General features: G+C 40.9%; 2 protein-coding genes across 2 annotated transcripts in view; one reads left to right on the top strand and one right to left on the bottom strand.

Moving 5' to 3' along the window:
- Nucleotides 1–7,015, bottom strand: part of zgc:77375 (uncharacterized protein LOC402927 homolog) — a 41,526-nt gene extending 34,511 nt beyond the window's left edge. Inside the window, exon 1 of the mRNA XM_059944077.1 lies at nucleotides 6,806–7,015. Within this exon, the coding sequence (XP_059800060.1) occupies nucleotides 6,806–6,913 (108 nt within the window). The 5' untranslated portion in view covers nucleotides 6,914–7,015. The remainder of the gene's footprint in view (nucleotides 1–6,805) is intronic.
- Nucleotides 1–18,280, top strand: part of rab43 (RAB43, member RAS oncogene family) — a 122,391-nt gene that overhangs the window by 69,461 nt on the left and 34,650 nt on the right. The window lies entirely within an intron of this gene.

Below are 18,280 nucleotides of genomic sequence, written 5' to 3'. Positions count from 1 at the left end.
CTCAGAAAATCATTGAAAGATCAACCAGAGTGCAGAAGACACCAAACTGTGCTAACGCAAATATAAATAAATAACAATAAATAGCGAGAACGTGAAATAACAAGATAAAGAGCACTTAAGGCGAGATCATTGGCTGTGGGAACTTCTCAATAGATGAGTGTAGTTATTCCCTTTTATTCAACAGCCTGATGGTTGAGGGGTAGTAACTGTTCTTGAACCTGGTGGCGAAAGTCCTGAGGCTCTTGTACCTTCTACCCAATGGCAGCAGCGAGAACAGAGCATGACCTGGGTGGTGGGGATCTCCGATGATGGATGCTGCTTTCCTACAATAGTGTTTCATGTAGATGTGTTCAATGATTGAAAGAGGTTTACCTGTGACGTTCTGGGCCAAATCCTCTACCTTTTGCAGAGATTTCCATTCAAAAGCATTGGTCTATCCATATCAGGCTATGATGCAGCTAATCAATACACTCTCCACTGTACATTTATATAAGTATTCCATAAGAATAAGGGTTCCTTGAATTACAATACACAGCACAATATGTTCAATACAACCCATGGAAAACATTTTTGTGAAACAAAACAATATCTAGTTGTGTTTTTTATTGAAAGCTATTTTACTCAAAATAGTTAAATAACTTCAGTTGAAAAATCAAATTATCTCTGCTATTGAATCAGTAGCAATGTTATTATGCACAATGGTCTGATTTGCTTCAAGAAGACAAATGCCCTGGCAGTGAGTGCAATCAAGCAGATGAATCAATCTGACTTGAGCTGCTCTATTATGTTTTTCTGTTAGTTTGCTGTCACTTAACAGGCACACCAGTCAGAACAGATTTATCTTCTCATTTTGTGTGCAGATGATTAGAAAGACCAATTTTCATGCACAGATGAAACTGTATTTAGTAATCAGATGAAGTCCAGCGGTTTACACAATTGAATATTTCTCCTAAAACACAAATCTCCAGATTCAAGATTTTTGATTGTCAATAGTCTCAACCAGCAATTTCTTGTTCATTTATATTCCAATTTATTCACTTTGAAGGTTATAAAAGTGTGAATTATCCAGCACAGAAGCAGAAATTCACAGCTAACCCACTTTATTTATGAAAGTAACATTCCTGTATAAAATGGACCCATTTTCAGCTTTCTTCACAATTACAGAGTTACAAGTTGGCAAACTCTCTGCTGGGAAAAATAAAACAAATGCAAGAGTTAAAGTACATATATGTCACCATATACAACACCGAGATTCATTTTCTTGGTGGGCATACTCAATAAATCTATAGAATAATAACCATAACAGAATCAATGAAAGACCACACCAACTTGGGCGTTCAGCCAATGTGCAGAAGATAACAAAATATGGAAATACAAAAAGAAATAATAAAGTATAAATTATCTGATGACACTTTGAATGTGATGCGGCAGGGAGGTCAGAAGCTGTATCCAATCCTGATCGTTCTTGCCTTTATGCATCAGAATCTCCTGTCTGATGGTGGAAAGTCAAAGAGGATGTTGGATGGATGGGCGAGATCCTTGATAATTTTAAGGGCCCTGCATTTGCAGCACTCCTGATAAATGTCAATAGACAATAGGTGCAGAAGTAGACCATTCGGCCCCTCGAGTCTGCACCGCCATTCTGAGATCATGGCTGATCATTCACTATCAATACCCAGTCCCTGCCCAGTCCCCGATGGATGGCAGATATTGAGGGACCAGGTATTGTGAGCTCCCAGAAACTTGGTGCACTTAACTCTCTTTATGGAGGAACAATGTATGCACAGATGGGACTGGTTCATCTGTACCTTCCTAAAGTCCACAATCATTTCCTATCAACTTTAAAAGTGCCATCACCCTACTTACAAAAGCCAGAAAGCATATTCCACCAGGTTCAAGTTCAGCTTCTACCGTTTTGTTAGAAGGCAACAAAACAATTCCTTAGTACAACAAGGTGGTTTGTTGTCCTCACAATCTACCTCATTATGTTCCTGCACCTTTTATTTAACTGTCCTGCATTTTCTCTGTAGCAGATACACTTTGTTCCACATCGTGACTGTTTTACTTGGTTCTACCTCAACACACTGTGTAATGATTTGATATGTATGAATAGTATGCAAACAAGCTTTTCACTGTATTTCCATACATTTGAGAATAATAAACAAATTGCAATTCCATCACTATTAATGCCCCACCTTGATGAAGATGAGTTTACATAAACTGTCTGAACAAGAGGAAAAGAATTTCCTAAACAGTCTTATCCTTTATTTACCTTATAGTTACAAAATGATCTCCAACTCCTGCACCCCCTTCCTCTTCCTGTTATTTTTTAACAACTCTGTATTTACAAACTAAATTTCTGAGGAAAGTAGTCTCTTGAGATTAGAACCCAAATGCATTTGCTAATGTATTTATCAACTTGTTAGATCTAGAAATGGAACAAATTATACTGTGCCTTCTCATTCCTTCAAGTGGCTAATTTTTTAAAAACATGTAAAATTTGTTTCACTTTATAACTTTTTCCCACATTCTTGATCTCTACACTTCTGCTTCATCTTGGCCTTAACTCTCATTCCAAATCTGATCTGACTCCAACTCACTCACCTCACCAACACTACCTCCAATTCCTTCCCAGTTCTTAAAACTCACTGAGGATTCCACCATTTGCCAAGCTGACAAAATCCTTACAGGCAGCATACCTCCTCACTGTCCTGTCACTTTCAATGAGTTATGAACGTATTCCCTGACATTCTGCTTCTACAGTCCTTTCAGAACTAAATCCTTTATTCTACATTGAAGCGTTACCAAATAGGCAATAATGCTACTAATTTCAGACCACCAGTCCCATAAAACACCTTATTATCCCCTCGACCGTACTTTCTCTCTAACTGTAGCAACTTATTCTGTAATTCCCTGGTACTATTATCACTTGCACTTTACTCTGGCATATCCAGATCGATTACAGCTCAGCATTTAATACCATCATGTCCTTGAAACTCAGCAGTAAACTCCAAGTCCTGGGCCTCAATACCCCCTTGTACAATTGGATCCTGGATTCCCTCACTTGCAGATCCCAGTCAGTTCAAATTGGCAAAAACATCTCCTCTGCAGTCTCCATCAGCACAGGAGCACCACAGGGATGTGTGCTCAGCCCCCTGAGATACTTGCTTTACACCAATGACTGTGTGGCTAAGTTCAGCTATAACACCATATACAAGTTTGCTGATGACACCTCTGTTGTGGGCTGTAGCAAAGGGAGACTGAAAAACTTGGCTGAGTGATGTAATGACAGCGACCTCTCACTCAATGTCAGCAAGACCAAGGAACTGATTGTGGGTTTCAGGAGAGGGAAACCAGAGATCCATGAGTCAGTCCTCAGGATCAGAGGTGGAGAGAATCAGTAACCTTAAATTCGTGTCACTACCTCAAAGAGCCAGTCCTGGAATCATCATACAAATGTAATTGCAAAGAAAGCAGGACAGCACCTGCTTCCTTAGCAGTCTGTGGAGATTCGGCATGTCATCAAAAACCTTGATAAACCTCTATGGATGTGTGGTGGAAAGTGTGCTGACTGGCCGCATTACAGCCTGGTACGGGAACACCGATGCCTTTGAGTGGAAAATTCTACAGAAGCCAGTGGATTTGGCCCAGTACATCACGGGTAAAGCCTTTCCAACCATTGAGCACATATACACGAAACATTAACCAGCCACTGGTGCGTGGCATCAGCACCAGACTTTGAGATGAATGGTCTCGAAGTTCACATCTACATGAAACACCATCACAGGAAAGTAGCATCCATCTTCAAAGATCCTCAGCACCCAGATCAGGCTCTTTTCTCACTGCTGTCATCAAGCAGCCTCAGGGCTCGCATCACCAGGTTCAAGAACAGTTACTACCCTTCAACCATTAGGCTCTTAAACAAAAGAGGATAATTACACTCATCTATTGAGCTGTTCCCACAACCAATTATCTCACTTCAAAGTCTCTTTATCTTGTTATTTCATGCTTTATTTATTGCTATTTACTTACAGTTGCATTTCAACGGCTAATTGTACTCTATGCTCTTGCATTGATCCTGTTTGCAGTAACTATTCTATAGATTTGCTGAGTATGCCTGCAGATAAAGGAATCTCAGGAGTGTATGTGGTGACATGTATGTACTTTGATACCAAATTTTACTTTGAACTTCATACTACTTCAATGCACTGTTGTAATGAAATGATCTGCATGGATGGCAAAGATTTTCACTGTATCTCAGTACACATGTGACAATAATAAACCAATAATAAATTGGTTTACTTTCAGTTTAGTTGCCTGGGTTTTGACAGCTGGTTTCTATTACTTAGGGGCTTGGGGCTCAGGTGGAAACCCTCTTCAAAGGTCATTTTACAAATAAGAGACTCATTACAAATGAGTGGCTTATGGATAGAATGAAACTGATAAAATGAGAAAAACTCAGTTTTTGATATAGCCAGTGAGAAAGAAATGGAGACACCACTGGAGGGAAAATAATATAGCGAGAAAAAAAAACTGAAGTTGTTAACTATATATTGTTAACATGGCATAAAAACAAGCCCCACACACAAAATGCTGGAGGAACTCAGCAAGCCAGGCAGCATCCATTGGGGAAAAAAAAAGAGTACAGTCAATGTTTCGGGCCGGGACCAATGCTGCCTGGACTGCTGAGTTCCTCCAGCAATTTGCATGTGTTGCTTGGATTTCCAGCATCCGCAGATTTTCTCTTGTTTGTGATTGAGCTAAGCCCATCAGTTCCACACCATTGCAATTAGATCAGTGTTCCATCTAACTTTTCAAAGAAAAGTACAACAGGCTGTGATTTAAAACAGGAAGCTCATCTAATTGTCATCCCAGGCAGATTAGATTAAAATTAAGCAATTCTGTTGCTTCTATATTGAAATACATTTCTGTTAGCACATTGCAGATCCCAATGTTAATTATAAAGAGCAGCATCACTTTATTATGAATGTTATGAGTGATGGACAAACCTGATGGAAATGGGGTGCAGAGTTAACCATTCCCAACACCCCCTCCTGAGAACTACGAACTATTGCTGTTGCTATGCTGCTATTGAGAGACAGAGATAAGACACAGGCAAGAATATCTGCTACAGATAAGAGGGGGAGAGAGACTGTTGATTTACTGTATTTTGACTCTTCCTGGATTATTTACCCTCCACTACAAGGACTTTACTTTGCTCGTTAACATTCCTCAGGAGACAGCAGGAGTGGCCTGATTTGATGGACACGGTCATTCAGAGTTGACAGATAGCTGAGACACCGTGACTGGGGAAAAAAGACAGGTCTGGAGAGACACCCTTCAGACACACCAGTGGACACTGACTGAGTGTTGGGAACCCACAGAAAGGTGGGGGCTTCGGAGACCGAATCAGGAGATCAGTCAGTAAAGCTCACAGTGTTACAGCAGGGCTGGTGGGGACTTGTGTGTGTGTGTGTCCACTCATGCCAGAGTGACGAGTCCACCACAGAAGAACAGTCTAGCTGAAGACCAGAGGGGTCATAACTGAATGGCCACAACGACACAACGGATTAAGAAAGCCACAAAAGGTTTGCCTGCCGCAGCTGTTGCTGTTACATCTCACTCACTCTCTCTCTCTCTCCCCAACAATTTCAATACAACAACCATAACTACTTCAGCATTTATGAACTGAACTCTATACTTTCCTATGACAATTCATTTACCCCTAGACATCGATAGAGCTTGTTTATTATTGATTATTATTATTCCTACACTTTTAGGTTTATTACTGCTAACTTGTTTTATATGTATATTTGCATTTTTGATATTGTATTGTGTAGTTTACTAATAAACACCTTTAGTTTGGTACCACCAGACTCCAACGGATTCTTCTTTCTCTGCTGGTCTGACACCCAGTTACGGGGTACGTAACACGAAAAAGGTGCTCATTTAACACAGCAGACCTGGTTACATTTTATTTGAAGTAAATATCTTAAAATTATAGGCCAGTTGCACCCTCTCTACTAAATTTTATGAATGGAATATTACATGGAAATCATTTTTGGGCATATCATGCACAACTCAGTCCTGCATGCAGTCTTAGAACATTGAAATGCTCCCAAAACCTATGGACATATTTTCAAGGACTCTTCATCTCATGTTTTTAATATTTATTGTTTATTTATTTATTATCATAATCATTTCTTTCCTTTTGTATTTATACTGTCCGTTGTCTTTTGCATACTGGTTGAACATCCAAGTTGGTGTGGTCCTTCACTGATTCCATTATGGATTTATTGAGTATGCCCACAAGAAAATAAATCCCAGAGTTGTCTATGTTGTACATGTACTTTGATAATAAATTTACTTTGAAAAAGAAAATGACTGTTATCCCAAGCAGTTCTTTTGATAAGACACATTTTGGCCTGGATATGGAATAATGGAATCTGTCTACCGCCTGGAACTGCCACTTTAAAAAAACAGCTGGAGGTGGTGTGTGTAAAAAAAAGCAACACACTGTGGAGGAACTCAACGGGTCGAGAAGCATCAGTGGAGGCATCCGGATAGTCGATCTTTGAACTACATTACAGCAGCAGCAATCTCCTGTCTCAATCAGGTATTTTAAAGATATTAAATAAATGTAAAACATGTTCTTTATTAAACCCCTCTATTGTTTTCTGAGTGAATTGCAGCATTTCTCTCTTGCACCGAGGGACAATGAGTACCTAATAGTGGGTGAATGACAGGCTGTTTACAAGAACATTTTACATCCCGGGTCTCTATTCTCTCCGTCTCCCCGCGTTACCTGAGATCCTGCCGTGCTGCTCGTTACTCTGGAACACGCTGGTGCCACTTTCTTTAACGTCTTCAGCGTCGCCCGAGCGACCCGGCTCAGCGAAAGCAACGCGCTCATTCTCGGGCGCTGCAGCCGCTCTCCGCGGCGCCGCCAGCGCTCGGGCTCATCATTGTACTTGTCACCGCCCCCCCGGCTGATTGACAGCTCGGCGCCGCACCTCTTCCATCCCTCGCCCCCTCTCGTCACCGCCCCCCCCGGCTGATTGACAGCCCGGCGCCGCACCTCTTCAATCCCTCGCCCCCTCTCGTCACCGCCCCCTCTCGTCACCGCCCCCACTGGCTGATTGACAGCTCGGCGCCGCACCTCTTCAATCCCTCGCCCCTCTCGTCACCGCCCCCCCGGCTGATTGACAGCTCGGCGCCGCACCTCTTCAATCCCTCGCCCCCTCTCGTCACCGCCCCCCCGGCTGATTGACAGCTCGGCGCCGCACCTCTTCCATCCCTCGCCCCCTCTCGTCACCGCCCCCCCGGCTGATTGACAGCTCGGCGCCGCACCTCTTCAATCCCTCGCCCCCTCTCGTCACCGCCCCCTCTCGTCACCGCCCCCACTGGCTGATTGACAGCTCGGCGCCGCACCTCTTCAATCCCTCGCCCCCTCTCGTCACCGCCCCCACTGGCTGATTGACAGCTCGGCTCCGGCTCACAGCGCCTCCTGTGGCACCCGCCTGGCATAACTTCCCTCCGCTGCAAAAGCGAATGAGGGCACAAAGCCTTTTAACATCACAGCTGCACGCAAAAAGGAGGGAGACGGCATCACAGCACCAATGCAATGTGCACGGGAGGGGGGCGCTGATCGTGTTAGCAAATTTGTAAGTGAATCGAGATAGGACGATACTGCTTCAGTCTAATTGTGATCGGTGGAGATGGAATCAACCCAAAGGCGAACACACAGACCCTGTAGGTGAGGACAGGCGGCAGGTCGGAACGGCCCTCGATGAGTTTGACCCCGTTACAACGTTTTCAAAAAATTGTTCCCGTGTTCCTGTATATCGCGGATGGGCTTTCAGAGGTACAGTGAAATCCCCCGCAGATCTGAAATTAAAGCGGAAGATGCCAGGGTTGGGACGGCGGATCAGGGAGCATCAGTGAGGAGAGGAACGACTCGTTGGCCTCTGGAGCATTAACTCTGTTTCTCTCTGGATGAATGCTGCCTGAACCGCTGAGTGGTTGACCTCTTCTGACTTTTAAATATGCTCTACAGCGCCATTCGGTTTTCCCATTGGTCCCAGCCCGTCGTTATGCAGTGGCGGGAAGTATTTAAACGCGAACTTCTACTGCAGATGGAAGTGCCCCCAGCACCTATCCCTTACTTTGGATTGTGGCCCCACGCAATGTTTGATTATATTTCCAGCCTGGCCAAAGTGCATAAGGCATAGGAGTGAATAAGGCCATTCGGTCCATTGAGTCTGTTCCGCCATTCCATAATGGCTGATTTATTAACCCTCTCAATCCCATTTCCTGCCTTCTCGCTGTAACCTTTGACGAATTAAGAATCTGTCAACCTCCACTTTAAATACATCCAGTGACTTGGCCTCCACAAAATTGACAATGAATTACAAAGATTCAAATCCGCCCCCCATTAAATAAATTTCTCCTTAACTCTGTTCTAAAAGGATGCCCCTCTTTCACCAATTGCATCTTTTCACCGATTTGAAAAATTTCTAAAAGCAGCTGATGTTTACCTCAGTGTGTATTGCTGGGAATAGCTTTCAGAGTAAAGAGTCAGTATGGGATAGACTTCAACAAAGAATACTGCATCCGCTGTTGGATCTTCTGACAAACAGAATTATCAGAAAGCCATGGATGATCTCAGCACCGCCAGCTCAGGGTAGTGGACATTGGTGCTGAGATTAAGATTGTCCATGAGAGAGAGAGAATCCTTGTCACCACCAGCCGCTCTTGTCTCAAAGTCCTGGTAAATAAATTTTATTTCAAGGAACTAGCAAATTGGATCCATTATACCCATTTCCCCACAGGGCCTTGAGGATATTCCTTGCAGACCACTGCTTAGTCTAAAATGTACAGTACAAAGATTTCTATGAGGCTCAGGCACTTTAACTTTCCCAGACTGAATGGTAATTTCCATGGAAACGTGGTCAGACTTGCTCTCTGCAACAAGTAGAAGCTTATAGAGTAATAACTTGCTGTTCATGTACCAGGGCTGAGCTTGAAGTAGCTCCACATCAAAGAATGAGGACCACATTGAATACATTTCCTTTCTCTGGGGAAATGATCATGGAGAAGTAAACTTGAGGGAACAGAAAACCTACTCTTGCTGTAATTCTTATGCTCCAAATTGTTCTGGTTTTATTTCTCTGCAGACACCATCAATCTCCAGATGAAATGGTTTGCATGACTGCCGTGGCACAGGGGAATGGGGTCTGGGCTCATTAGATTCTGTACCACAACCGAGAGCTATCTCTGCTCAGAACAGAGGGGCATCCTTTTAAAATAGAGATGAGGAATTTCTTTAGTCGGAGAGTAGTGAATCTGTGGAATTCATTACCACGGGTGACTATGGAGGCCAATTCATTGGGTATATTTAAGGCAGAGCTTGATAGATTCTTGATTGGTCAGGGGATGAAAAGATACAGGGAGAAGGCAGGAGATTGGGGTTGAGAGGGGAAAAGGTGAAACGGTGGAGCAGACTCGATGGGCCAAATGGTCTAATTCTGCTTCTATATCTTATGGTCTTAAATTGGACCTTATCTGAGGTAAATTAAAGATCATCAAGCCAACTGCCATTGAGCATGGCATTGGTTTTGCAGCCATTCGCTCTGAGCAGTTCAAATTGGTTCCAGGTATTCCATAAGACATAGGAGCAGAATTAGGCCATTCAGCACATCAAGTCTGCTCCACCATTCCATTTCCCTCTCAACCCCATTGTCCTACCTTCTCCCCATAACCTTTCACTCCATGAGTATTCAAGAACCTATCAACCTCTGCCTTAAATGCACCCAGTGACTTGCCTCCACAGCCACCTGTGGCAATGAATTCCACAGATTCACCACCCTCTGGCAAAGAAATTCCTCCTCATCTCTGTTCTAAATGGACATCCCTCTATCTTGAGGCTGTGCTCTCTGGTCCTAGACTCCCCCACCAAAAGAAACATCCACTTTATCTAGGCCTTTCAACATTTGATAGGTTTCAGTGAGATCCCTCTTTATTCCTCTAATTTCCAGTGAGTACTACAGGACCAGAGCCTTCAATCACTGATCACACGATAACCATCTCATTTCAGGAATCATTTTTGTGGATCTCCTCTGCACCCTCTCCAATTATTCATCTGTGACTGACACAAGGTCTGAGCAGAAGGTGGTAATGGTATTGACCTAATGGAATCATCACTGCTCTTAAATACTGGTGTGTCCTTCTTGCCAAATTCAACCAAAGGCTGGATACAACACAAAGGTGGTATAGGAGAGAGCACCCTCGTCGGCCTCCAGATTTGGCGTCAAATATCATTTCCTAATTCACAAATGGCATTTGAAACAGCATTGAGGAAAGCTCAGGAGAGAGCAGGAAGTAGGAAGTAAATATTGGATCTGGAGGAGTTTCTCACAATGAGAATAGTTAGGTTATATTGTAAAAGACATTGAAAAAATCTATACGTATATAAAACATTAAGGAAAAGTTTTTAAAAATGTAAAAATAGAAAGGAGGAATTAACGTGAAAATATTTCCACATTTAGGCAGGGGAGAGTAGAGGCATAGCAACAAAAAAAATGGCCAAGCTTCTCAGAAATGGACAGAAAATAATTCTAAACACGCAGGTTTAGAACATTTCACCTCTTCCTGCTTTCCATGAGACCTCTTCTTGTGCACCCGAGCCTGATGCGGGCCTGGCCAAACAGCTTGATAAGCCCACATGGCCACAAAAATGTGTGGCTAAGTATAAATATAATCCTAACTTAAGTCACACCACCTAAAAAGCTGTGGGAGTTCTTATATTGTTCAAGTACCAAACAGCTCCATTTTACCACAACTCTCCTTCCAATTAATTACCAATAATTTGCGAATAATTGATCATCACTTTGTATAGCTTAATTTGGGATAGGGTTTCTGCCAGCACTGTTAATTCCAGAAAACACAACATAAAGTGTATCATGTAAGTCAAACTTGGCACTGTTGGTACTAAGTCTGAAATATGCTTTGGGTAATTCCAAGTATATGTGGTGCTATAAGCACTTCCAATCATGGCAGACAGCACAGGCCACACTAAAAATGTGTGGAGCCTTTGTGCTTACACTTCCAGCAAAATCGGCATCTATACCACCTATACATTGACCTTTATGGCTGACCCAATTAAAGAAAATGAGCAGTTAAGGGCAGTGACGCTGAATATGTATCTATCAGTACCTCCAGTTGAACTGCCTTTTTGTGTGTTTCCCCCCCTAGCCGTCAGTCTGTGGTTTTGTGTTGCCATGTGCTCTTGTTTGTTTTTGTGCTCCTGTCCCCGCTCCTGATCTACTCCACTCCTGTATCACTGAGTACGCCGTCTCTCACCTGTTCCTCATTATTACCTGTTTTGCTGCCATTTGTGTCTCATTGTGCCTCTCTGTTTATTGCTCAGTGCATTTTAGTCCTGTGTTTTTACTTGTTTGTTGCCAGATCGTGCCCATAAATTTTCCTGAGCCTTTTCAGCATTCATATCTGTACTCTGTCTGTCTGAATATTGACTCTACCTATTTCCTGATTCTGGTTTTTGGATTTCTCTGGATGTTTTGATCTCTCCCTGAACTTTGATGCTGATTTTGTTTGCACCTTGGAATTTGTTACTCAATTAATATCACTGTGTGCATAGTATTGGGTCTGCGATGAGATCCCTGCTCCAGCATCCTGCCAGTATCTTATAACTAAACATGCAACTTTTAAGAAAGTAAAAGAATTAAAAGGTAACAGATTCCTTGAATTGGCCCAGGACCAATTTACATATGTTAATTTTAGTACCAGCATTTTTGGTTATTAAATCATGTGTTTTATTGACTCAAATTTATTGGATGAATCTTTCTTTAACTGTGTGTATTTTAAACTTTGCTTGAACTACAGCAAACTCACAAATGAATACTATGCCTCCTCCTTTACAATCAAGGATATTTCCAGATAATTTTGGAGCTAAAAATGTACTGAATGATAAATGGAACTTTTAGAATTTATTGAATGACACAAGTACTTAATTAGCTTTTTTATAATTATATAAAACAGAGCACATGAAATCCAACAGAAGATGTATTGTCTATTAAATGCATGCTCTTGTCACATGCACAAATTACAAGGTTAAGGGTAGATTTAGTTTCAACAATGGGGTTTTAGATGTAGACTACAACTTTAATATACTAAAATAATTCAATGAACATCACAGGAACTTTATGAAACAGATTTTGGCACTGAGCCACATTAGGGTAAATGTCAAAAACCTGATCAAAGGGATAGACTTTGATTACTTAATTCAGGAAACATTTGGGAAAGGTTTTCCAAAGATTAGAGGCTTGGCAGTTCAATACACTATTGACAATGGTAGTGTAACCATCAAAAGGAGTGCTCAGTATGCCAAAATATGCAGCAGCACAGATTTCTTGGAAAGTTGTGGGCAAGGTATTTATTGAGTCAGAGAGGGACAAGATCACAGATAGTTTTGAAAGCATATTTGTGAGTTTAGATTGGTATGTCATTTAATCAGAAGCTAATGTCAGTTAACAGTCAAGTGAATGGACACAAGCAATAATTTTGGAAAACTTTAAACATGAAAGGTAGGAAAAGGGAGACTGGCCAGGAGTAATTGACCTGTAATGTTAATTCTATTTCTGACTCCTCAGATATCACATAAGTTGTTGAGTATTACCAACACTGTTTTCTTAAAATTTCTTCTTCAGTGTTTTGGATAAGAATAGTTAAGCAATTAAGGTGTGGATGAGACTTTAGGGAGTAGATAAAGTGAAGCACAGGTAAAATTGGGTAATGTCACAGAAATGCAACTAGGTAGTTTCTTTGAGTGTAGTGCAGTTGCAGAGCCAAATCCCAAATCAGTCTATATAACTAGTCTCATTCACCTGCAAATAGTTACTAGAGAAAGAATAATGTCATTGATCTGTTAGCGAATAGCATCAGAGACAAATTCAAACAATTGAAAGTCACTCTGACATAGTTGTTGAATCAGGGTATTCCACAAAACATATTTTCAGCCTAGGCACTTCCAGCCATATCTCCAGCACTTTTTTTGTAGTGATATTAAAAATAACTCATGTTGATATTTTTTTGTGCTTGTTAAGATTGTATTTTACTGACTTGTTTGGTTCAGCTTGGAGATGTGAATCTCCCTCACAGCTCTCCTGTGTCTAATGCTGATCCTCCTTTATATGCAATTGATCAGAATGCTCTGTATTTTAGCTGAAAGATTATAATTTGCTCTAGACAAATTTGGTGGGATCTCACAGATGGCAATTGGGTGGGGTTATAAAGGGATGACTTGTAGGTGGGAAGCTTATAAAAGTGTAACTTCAAGAGTCCGGGGGCATCATATTTCTGCTAGAATGAAGGCAAAGGCTGGGAAGTTCAGGAAACCCCTGTTGATGAGAGATATTGAAATCTAGGTCAGGAAAAAAGGGGGCATATGTAGACAATTGAACAAGCAAATCTCTCAATGACTATAGATATTGAAAGAATACACTTAAAATAGATACAACACACACAAAATGCTGGTGGAACACAGCAGGCCAGGCAGCATCTATAAGGAGAAGCACTGTTGACGTTTCGGGCCAAAACCCTTCGTCAGGACTGTTTGAATTTCCAGCATCTGCAGATTTCCTCGTGTTTGCACTTAAAATAGATGCTCAGAGGTGCAGATGCACATCAACCTGGAGCACTTCACCTTTTCCAGTCCTGACTTCCTGATGAGGATTAGTGTAGAATCTCCTGACTTTCCTTTCCTATGACTAGTGGTGTGCCAAAGAGATTAGTACTGGCGCCTTTGTGATTTACATATACACATACAAGGCATGATTAGCAAGTTCGATACTAAAATAGGTAGTATTGTAGACTGTGAAGCACATTGAAATTAAGCGGGATCTTGATTATCTAGGTGAGTGGGACAAGGATTGACAAATTGCTTTCAGTTAGGTTAAGTAAAAAGTGTTGCTTTTCAGGATGTCAAGCCAGTGTGGGATTTGTATATTGAATGGTCAGCCCCTTGAGAGTATGTTGGAACCTAGGACTATGAATATATAGTTTGCTGTAGGCAGGATGACAGGTATACAGGGTTGTGAAGAAGGCACTTAGCACACTTCAGCAGCCTGGCATTGAGTTTAGGAGTTGGGACATCATTTTGCAGTTATACAAGATGTTGAGGAGGCTGCACTTGGAGCATTGTGCACAGTTTTGGTCACCCTCTTATATAAAAGTCATTAAACTGGAAAAGAGTGCAGAGGAGATTTACAAGGATACTGCCAGGATATGAGGGCTTAAATGAAAGGGAGCAATTGGGCAGCTAGGACTTCTTAGCTGGGAATGGAGGAGATTGAGAGGTGATCTCGGAGAAGTATGTAAGATCATAAAGGACATAGAGAGTGTCTTTTCTCCAGAGAAGGACAATTAAAAACTAGAGGGCATAGGTTTAAGTAGGTCCCATTTGGCTGATGAGTATATGGAATGAACTGCAGATGAACTGACTGATGTAGATACAATAACCACATTCAAAATACATTTGAATTTCGGGATAGGAGGGGTATAGAGGGACATCAGCCAAATGGTACTACTTGGTGGACACCAGGGTTATCATAGATGTTTGGCCGAAAGGTTGTATTAGTGATTCCCTATGCGGGTGGTACGTGTCCTAAGGGACCGTTAGGGGAACTAGAAGCCATGGGGGGGGGGGGGGGGGGGGAGGGGCAGTAAATGCACCCTAACTTGAGGCATGAGATGGAACCGACTGTGTCAACTCGCTGCCATTGTCAACATCCGATAGGCATTCCCAGTTTGTGTTAATTTTTTAAAATTTTAATTTAGCCACATTAATTATGTATGGCACCATCTCTGAAGGTGGTGAAGCCTTGAATCTCACTTTGCGAAGAAACAGAAACTACAGAAAGTGCGTTCACACAATGTTACATATCTGGAGTACAGTTTTATTTTGTTCTCGTCAGATAAGCAACGCCCCATGTGCTTTATTTGTAATACTGTATTGTCTAATGAAGCCATGAAACCATCGATTGCAGGAACACTTCCGTAAAAGTCACCCTGAGAGGCTACTTGTGGTATTACTCGGTTCCACAAGAAGCATTTGCATACTCGAATCATTTGCCAAGAAAGCGAAAAATTACCTTGATAGTGGACTCATGGGTTTTTATCACATTTTCAAAATGATAGTAAAGTGTGGAAAATCTCATACAATTGGTGAACGATTAATAATGCCTGCTGTATCAGAAGTGCTCACCACTGTCCTCAATATGGATATGTGTTTTAAAATCAATTCCTCTGAGTAATAACTCTGTAGCCTGTCTTATTGCCGGAATGCGAGAAGACATTATCAACTATGCATAGAGCTACAATAAAAAACAATATGTGTGTGTACAGCTTATCAAATTGGAAAAATTTATGAAGGCTCTCTAAAGTTAAAAAAAACAAATACCAACAGCGATTCTACGATGATATAATTGAGAATGGAAGCATTCTAATTAGGAATGCGATTTCTTGTGCAAACCAGATGGAGCACCATACATGACAGGTCACCTTGCTGTTTTAGTGGTATTAATGAGAAAAAAAATTCCAAGTGTTTGCAATCTATTTTGTAATTCATCGTCAACATCTCACAGCCAAAACCCTCAGCCATTGATTTTTTTCAAGCATGACTCTTGTAATATCTGTTATCAACAAAATTAAAGCTCATCCATTAAATAGCAGAATATTTTGCTGGTTATGCCAATATAACAATGAAGAGTTTGAATGCTTGCTTCTTCACACTGAAGTACACTGGATGCCAAAAGGTTGCTGCATAAAACGTTTCTTTTATCTTTTTGACACTTGTTGAATTTGTGCTCAAAGTTGACAAGCTTGGTAAACAAGATTGAACTTCTAATTGGAGATGTGGCATACTTTGCTAGTCTGTATGACAAAATGAGCATTCTAAATATGGAACTGCAGGGTAGGATTTCAATTTAATCCAGGCAAAAAGTGCAGGCAGAAAATCAGAAATATATAAGCAAAACTTTGGGAGAATGTTCTCAGTTTCCCTGTATCGAAAATATGACTCTCTTTCAAAGATGGTGATTTGCAAGAGTACTGCTTACACCTGCAGTCACTGAAGAAGCATTTTTCAAATCAATTCAAGGATTTGGACTGGGCAATTAGCCCATTTCTTTGCAAGGTGGAAGAACAGGAAGAGAACTTGAAAGAAGAAATATCAAAATTCAGTATGATAAGCAAAAATGCTTTTCAAAAATATTGTCTTTTGTGGTATGTGGTGCACTGTCATACAAAGTTTCCAGGTCTTTGAGAATAGCCAAACTACTCTTCATTGCATTTCCATTCTCCTACCTTGTTAAAAAGGTCTTCAGTACAGTGAACCACATACTCACAAAAAACAGAAACTGCTTGGACATTGTTACGCGTGAGAGCTTAAGGTGTTTGCTGTCACAACTTGAACCAGATATTTCAACTCTTGCTAAAAAGATATCAAAGCTGTTGTACAGCGCACAGGTATTGTGTAAGCAAAGTTTAAAGACAAATAAAAATTTAAAGCAGAATAATCTTTCTCATGTTAACATATGGTAGACATGTTTTTACACTATGGGGGTACTGGAAAGTACATTGTGCCTAAGAGGGACATTGGCAAGTATGAAAGTGCTTTGGGGAGGGGTGCGTTGGGCTAAAAAATTGGGAAACACTGCTCTAATTTTAACTGATTGACTAATGTTATTTTTAAAAAATTAGTCTTAAATTTGACTGTAGTTCTGGTGGATTTGATCTGTACATTATACCACATGGTATTGAACTTAAATATACCAGTCATTGATATGAGCTAAAGGTAGGTGCCAATGCAGTGACCTCAGGAATCAATACACATAAGACATAATTTTAAGGAAAGTACCCTTGGCCTCATTTCATGACTGATTATATCCCTCTCCTATCACTGATCCATGTGAAAAAATGATGGAAAGAAAACTTAAGCCCAATAAGAGGGAAATATTCTGTAAACAAACTTCCAACTATCTCAGGTAATAAAAAAATAGTAATAGATGTCATTGTTGCTCCCTTCCATGCTCTGTTGCGCATTGGGCGGCAACCTTGCCGTTTCCTTAGCATTTTTGCCTGTTTTTTTTTTTAAAAAGCAAGGCCGAGTTGCTAGCTTGATACTCAACCTAGCTCAGGTGGAAAGCATGCAAGGACCTGGCTGGATTTGAACCCAGGACCACTCGCCTTGAAGTCCAGTGCAGATGCCCCGGCCGGCTTACTAGTAGATGAGTTTAAGTTTTAGTCAAAGATATTGCTCTTTTCCTCAAAATGCAATTTTCAATTTGGGAAGCTCTCTATTCAAAGTGTACCATAATAATACTAGTAGTACATTCCAGAAATGTTATTACTTCTCATAAAAAGAGCAGCCCAATATTTAGCCAATTCATAGCCTCAAATCGATCAGTCTCATTTCCCTCCAATACTCCAAATCACTAAAATGGAATTCTTCATCAAGACGTGAACTATTCGATTTAAAAAGGCTCAAGTCAGGCTGCACCTAAATTTACACTATTATAAATAGACCATGATCATCGCTCATCTAAATAACTGGGAAAGCAGCCAGGAATCATTCTGCACTATTTCCAAGGACACACCATGCAGGGACCAGACTTGAGAACACTTGCAGCACTGACTTGTGTAATTTTACTACATGGTTCAACATTATAATCTAACATCTAGCAAATTTGTTGCTAGTGCTTAACATATGCAAGAGTATCAGTGGCTAGTGGTCATCATTTCTAAACATTTACTTCTATTGATAGCAGTACTAGACGTACAAAATAATTACAATACAAAACCATTTTCCTATGGATAATTAAAGCTTCCAGAATTGGGATCACCATACTCTGTTCAGGACAATTTCTAAACTTGAGCCCTCCCTGCTCTGAATGGTTCACAAACAGTTAAGCTGAGTAAATCTAGTGATACTCAATGTAACAGGCATCCAATAGCAATTATAACCTCTAGTGATATGTCAAAAGGACTTCCTAATAAACAGCTTCAACACTTCCAGCTTCCTATCTTCCTCAGCCTGCAGTTAATTCATTAGGTTTAGATGGCAACAATTATACAAGGGAGTTAAATTCTCATCAAAACAGTCCAAAATATTACGAACAATTAAATTTTGATAATGTAGAATCAAATGCAAATTGACCACATACCTAGTTACTGAAGTTTTTGCAAGAATATTCTCAAACAC

This window comes from Hypanus sabinus, chromosome 19 (assembly GCF_030144855.1).
Source record: "Hypanus sabinus isolate sHypSab1 chromosome 19, sHypSab1.hap1, whole genome shotgun sequence".
In the NCBI taxonomy this organism is placed as follows: domain Eukaryota; kingdom Metazoa; phylum Chordata; class Chondrichthyes; order Myliobatiformes; family Dasyatidae; genus Hypanus; species Hypanus sabinus.
The sequence above is the reverse complement of the archived record's forward strand: the minus strand, read 5'-3'. Positions and strand labels throughout refer to the sequence as shown.